The sequence below is a fragment of the Chrysemys picta genome, chromosome 2 (genome assembly GCF_011386835.1).
Source record: "Chrysemys picta bellii isolate R12L10 chromosome 2, ASM1138683v2, whole genome shotgun sequence".
In the NCBI taxonomy this organism is placed as follows: domain Eukaryota; kingdom Metazoa; phylum Chordata; order Testudines; family Emydidae; genus Chrysemys; species Chrysemys picta.
In genome coordinates, this window is record NC_088792.1 from 267813109 (window position 1) to 267819343 (window position 6235).

Below are 6235 nucleotides of genomic sequence, written 5' to 3' on the forward strand. Positions count from 1 at the left end.
CATGCACTCTAACTCATGACGCGTCCACACTGGCAAGGCACGTAGAGCGCCCGGACTCCGCGGCTAGAGCGCTCCTGGTACTCCACCTCAACAAGTGGAATAACGTTTGATGTGCCCTCGCTCGAGCACCACAGCACCAGTGTGGACACCCTGGTCTGTTAATGCACTCTGATCAGCCTCCAGAAGTGTCCCACAATGCCTATTCTAGCCACTCTAGTCATCACTTTGAACTCTACTGCCCTGCCCTCAGGTGACCAACCATCAGACCCGCCCTTTAAATTCTCTGGGAATTTTGAAAATCCCTTTCCTGTTTGCTCAGCCAGGCGTGGAGTGCTCTCAGTGAATCTTTCCAGGTGACCATGCCTCCACGCGCCAGGCGATCCCCAGTATGGAGCAATGGCGAGGTGCTGGACCTCATCAGTGTTTGGGGGAGGAAGCTGTCCAATCCCAGCTGCGCTCCAGCCATAGGAATTACAATACCTTCGGGCAGATATCAAGGGACATGATGGAAAGGGGCCATGACCAGGACGCACTGCAGTGCAGGGTTAAAGTGAAGGAGCTGTGGAATGCCTACCGCAAAGTCTGTGAGGCAAACCATCGCTCCGGTGGTGCCCCTGTGACCTGCCATTTCTACAAAGAGCTGGACGCGATACTTGGGGGGACCTCACCTCCACTACAAGGACCACCGTGGACACTTCAGAGCCCAGTTCAACAAGGCAGGAGGAGGAGGAGGAAAGCGGGAGCGAGGGTGCTAAGGAGGAGGAAGACACCCCGTAATCCCTAGATGCATGCAGCCAGGAGCTGTTCTCAAGCAAGGAGGAAGCTAGCCAGTCTCAGTGGCCGGTGCTTGGGGAAGGACAAACACCAGAGGAGGTTCCCGGTAAGCAGTTTTGATTTTGATTTTCGGTGCGGACTCTTGGGGCGAGGAGGGTTAGGGCTGCAGGCATGCCTAGATGCAGAATAGGGTGTTGATGTGCTCTCTCATATCACGGTAATTGGCCTCAGTGATCTCTTCAAAGGTATCATCCAGGAGTTGGGCAATGCACTTGCACAGGTTTCTTGGGGAGAGCCACTGTGGTCCTTGTCCCAGTCAGGCTAACATGTCCGTGCCACTGTGCCGTGAGGGGCAGGGGGCCCATTGCTGCACATAGGCAAACTGCATCTGGGCCAGGGCAGAAGCCGCATTGCAGTAGAAGACCCTTTCTTGCTTCCCAGGTCACCCTCAGCAGCGAGATATCTTCCAGGACGAACTCCTGTGGAAAATGTGGGGACAGTGTTCAGTATAGAGGCCCCCTGCAGCTGTTGGCTCTCCCCAAGGCACAGAAACCCAAAGGACAGTACGGCCGTGAAACAATCAGTCTCCCTTGACCCTGTGCTTACTCCCCATTTTGGGGTTCCCGTGGGTTGTAAGCGCTCACTTTGGGATGGGCAAATTATGCTATTGTGTAGACTGTGCTTGCCCTTAAGTATGGGGGAATCATTGTGCTGTCTGGTGTGAACAATGCTGCCTATGTTAAATGTTGCATTTTGCCTTTACAGATGCAACCCTGAGATCTCAGCCATCCGTGTTATCACCAGCCGAAAGACTCCAAAGAATTAGGAAGAGGCCACGTAGAAGCAAAGAAGACATTGTAGCCCATAGGAGTATTTTGCTAGCTTATATATCCTACTAATCCAGCCAGCAGTATCAATTAATATGTTTCTTTTTCTGAAATTAATCCATTTTATTCTTATATTTTATGAGTATTAATTCCTTGCAATTTAGGATGTGTTGAGGCATGTGTTTCCTAATAATAAGTTTTGCTGAAATGCTGAAATGCAAGAAGCCTACCGGCTTGTAAGATCCGGTAAGATCTGCTATATAGCAAAAAGTATAATCAATTATGAATGTCAGCATTAAATCTGGCAACCTTTGGCACAGATAAAAATGGTCCCTGAACTTTGGGGAACCAAAGGGAGGAACTATTCACATCACATCACAGGTTTATCTGGCATCTACAACTGGTTGGTAACCGCAGGGTACACCACAACTTGGAGGTCATCAAGAGAGCCTAGGCTGGCAGTTTTGGAGTGAGATAAGTAATTGTCATAATCCACTAACCGATAGGAGAAGGGTACCCATAAATTTCTTAGGGTACCGAAATAAAATTTGGGTATAGTAGGTTGGGACTGAATTACATAGGTCAGGATCCTATAAAATACCTTGTAAGAGAGTTCTTCTCAGTTCTAGGCTCTTCTAACTCCTGAAGCTTCAGATTCTTGGAGTGCTTTTTCCAGTTCTCCTATACTCTATAGACTATCTTTTCATCTATCTATCTATTCTATCTTCTATCATGCTATCAGCTCAGCTTGTGCAGTATAGTATAACTACTCAACATTCCTAACTATTGGGGAAGCCAGCACCATCGTGTAATCGGGCATGCCAGGAGTGAGGCTGGTCCTTCACCTCCTCTTACTGGGTCCTCAAGGAAGGGCGTGAGTATGTTAGGTTAAGGTACTTATAATAGAAATGTTACCACCAGGAGTTTGGAATTCTTTTATTGTTTTGCAGTTATAAGTTTCATTGCATTTCTTATTTTTATGTTAATTTCAATAAAGGTTTTATCAATTTGGTATTGTCCTCAGTGTACGTGTTCTTGCCAAGCACCCCAAGAGTCCTCTCCCGATATAGAACTTTCTGAGTTCTTGAACTCTGTAGTCTAAATTGGACAAGTACCTATAAATCTTCTGGGCAGATGCGGTCAGTGGTGAGCCGTAACAACTAACCTATCAAATTCAACATGCTGCATGAAGTAATGCAGCAGTCCCTTAACGAGAATCTAAAAGTGCAGAAGTGGAGGGAGAATGAAAGGAGGATCCGCCAGCAGAATGAGGAGCACTGGCACAAAAGTGCGGAGCTCTGGCAGCAAAGCACGGATCGGCTGCTAAGCATCATGGAGCGCCAAGCAGACTCGATCCAGGCGCTCGTAGCCATGCAGGCAGAGCACTACTGCGCCCATCCCCCCTGCAGTCCTTGTCCCAAAACTCTTTCCCTTGTGCCCCCATGTCACCTCCAACCCACCTTCCCCAACATCTAGGTCCTTATTGCCACCAGCTGCCTCCAACACCTGTAGCTTCACCACCCAGCCCTGAAAATTACAACCCTTACCCACTGCACTCAGTCCCCATCACCATGCAGTATAGCCATCCTGAAGTGCAGCACTCATTGCACAGCACTCCAGACAGGAAGGCTGAGTATGATAACAGGACATATGTAAATCTGTGATTGTATCGTTCCCCACTCCACCCCCTTACCCTTTCTGTTTCCCAAGCAGTTGTTTTTCTTTTCAATAAATGAATTTTCTTTTCAATAAATGGATTTTTTTGGCTTTGAAAACATTCTTTATTATTACATAAAGTAAAAGATACCTTAGCCCAGGAAAGCAACAGGCACTGCAAGTCAGCGTCGCAAACAGATTCCTACTAACATTGGAACCACTGCACTTCACTCCCGTACAGGGCATCAGATATTACTGGTGGCTTTCAGCCTCAAATTGCTCCCTCAAGACATCCCTAATTAGGGTGACCAGATGTCCCAATTTTATAGGAACAGTTCCGATATTTGGGGCTTTTTCTTATATAGGTGCCAATTACCCCCTACCCCCATCCCGATTTTTCACACTTGCTATCTGGTCACCCTATCCCTAATCCTTGCAGCCCCACGCTGGGCCCCTCTAATAGCCCTGCTCTCTGGCTGTTCAAATTCAGCCTCCAGGTGTTGAACCTCCGAGTTCCATGCCTGAGTGAATCTTTCACCCTTCCCTTCACAAATGTTATGGAGGGTACAGCATGCGGATATAACCGTGGGGACGTTGTCATCGGCCAGGTCCAGCTTCCCGTACAGAGAGTGCCAGCGGCCCTTTAAATGGCCAAAAGCACACTCCACCAGCTTAGCCTGTTGTTGAACTGCTCCTTGCTGCTGTCAAGGCTCCCTGTGTAGGGTTTCAAGAGCCACAGCATAAAGGGTAAGTGCGGTCTCCAAGGATCACAATGGGCATTTTGTCTTCTGACTTGCAGCTTCCTGAACAGACCAGTGTTCCGAAAGATGCATGTGTCATGCACCTTTCCGGGCCAGCCTGTGTTATTGTCAATTAAATGCCCATGGTGATCCACAAGCGCCTGGAGAATCATAGAGAAATACCCCTTCCGATTAACATACTTGGAGGTTAGGTAGGCTGGTGCCAAGATTGGAATATGTGTCCCATCTATCACCCCTCCGCAGTTAGGGAAACCCATTTGTGCAAAGCCAGTCACAATGTCATGTACGTTACCCAGAGTCACGGTTCTTCTGAGCAGGATGCGATTAATGGCACTGAAAACTTGCATCAAGACAATTCCAACCGTCGACTTCCCCACTCCAAACTGGTTAGCGACTGATCGGTAGCTGTCTGGTGTTGCCAACTTCCAGATTGCAATAGCCACCCGCTTCTCCATCATCAGGGCAGCTCTCAATCTCGTGCCCTTGCGCCGCAGGATGGGGGCAAGCTCCTCACACAGTCCCATGAAAGTGGCTTTTCTCATCCGAAAGTTCTGCAGCCACTGCTCGTCATCCCAAGCTTGCAGGACGATGTGATCCCACCATTCAGTGCTTGTTTCTCGAGCCCAAAAGCAGCGTTCCACGGTGGTGAGCATGTCCATGAATGCCACAAGCAATCTCATGTCGTATACATTACTCGAGTCAATATCATCATCGGAATCCTCACTGTCAGTTTGGATCTTAAGGAGTAACTCGACTGCCAAACGTGACGTGCTGGCGAGACTCGTCAGCATATTCCTCAGCAGTTTGGGCTCCATTCCCGCAGACCGAAAGGGAAGACAGAGCGCGCAGTACAAAAAATGTTGTATCTGTGTTGTGGTCACTTACATCAGCTTGCACTGTTGGCCCTGTTTGAGGGAGGGGAGTGAGAAGGAGTTTGGATAGATTCACATGGTTTTGCTCACTAAGGGAACCCTTTTCTTCAAGAACACCGATTTTTGTCCATCTCATTTCATAACTGGGGGGCCTGAAAGGAGGCAGTGTGCCATTAAAAATAAAATCAAACAGAAGGGAAAAGCATCTCAAAGCGTAATTGCAATGAGGACTGCCTTAACTGGAAAAACATTTGTTATATCACTGTATAGAAAGTGGCTCTCTTTTTGTTTATTGCAAGTGAATGTGGGGATTTAAAGTTCCAGTTCTCAGCTCCAGACTTTGCCCATTTAAATAAACAAATACATACAACTTCCAGAAGCTATTAAACTAAATGTATTTAGTTTCTCTCACATGCTAAGTATGTTCTTTCTCTTACCCTGTACTCCACCCCCTTGTGTTCCACAGTGCCTTAGGAGAGACCAGCATATTTTCAGATGCTCTCACTAGGAGAGGCGATAGTGCATGATAATGGAACAGTGTCGTATTATTTTTTAAGACTTCATGGCTTTGCCTATCCATCTCTGTTTGTGAGGAATTATTTTCCCCTGCCTCTCTCATGCTATCTACTTCTGTTGTATCTGATAAGTGCCTGAAAAGAACCAGGATTCCCAAAGCCCTCTCCATCCATCTCTAAAAATAAAAACAAGCTTTTCCTGAGCTCACTTGGTTAATTTAATAATTTTCTATTTTTTCTGGTCACAAGCTGTTAGTATTTGACTTATGTTTCATTAAATTATTTCTTGTTATTAGTCTTATGCCTATGTATACAAATTATTGTGGCTAGGAACCCCTGCTGACCAGACCCAGCTGGTATTCTTTTGCCAGGCCTATTAAACAATTTGCCACCAACCCTAACTTCAGCCTACAAAACAGAATTACTGGCTCCTTTAATGTGAATGAACAACACAATCTCAGTTGATCTGGTTCCAGATAACCAGGGTCTGTGTGTCCCTGACAACCAGAACCAGCTCTGTTTCAGGGTCTGCTTCTGCTGGTTTTACAGAGAACAGTGTTTTCTCCTGGTTTTTGTAAACCCTGGTAGAGTGGCCCCTGGACAGAGCTATAAAGCAGCTGAGCTTGTGGAACTGGCAGTAGGGTACTGCGCACTTGTGCACCTCCGAGACTGCTCCCAGCTGTAGCTAGCTCTAGAAGTTGCCACCTGTCCTCCAGGAATCCCTGCACTGAGCTCCCCCTCACATAAAGATGATCTATGTGGAGACCAAGGGCCGCAGTCTTTGCCGTGCCTGGTAGGATGCACTGCTCCTGAGGCACTGCTGGGGGAGG

General features: G+C 47.4%; 1 protein-coding gene across 1 annotated transcript; it reads right to left on the reverse strand.

The window, feature by feature from the left end:
- Positions 1-3900: 3900 nt before the first annotated feature.
- On the reverse strand, positions 3901-4833 carry LOC135981209 (uncharacterized). Its single transcript, XM_065582477.1, has one exon. The coding sequence runs from the start codon at positions 4831-4833 to the stop codon at positions 3901-3903; it is 933 nt and encodes a 310-aa protein (XP_065438549.1).
- Positions 4834-6235: the final 1402 nt, after the last annotated feature.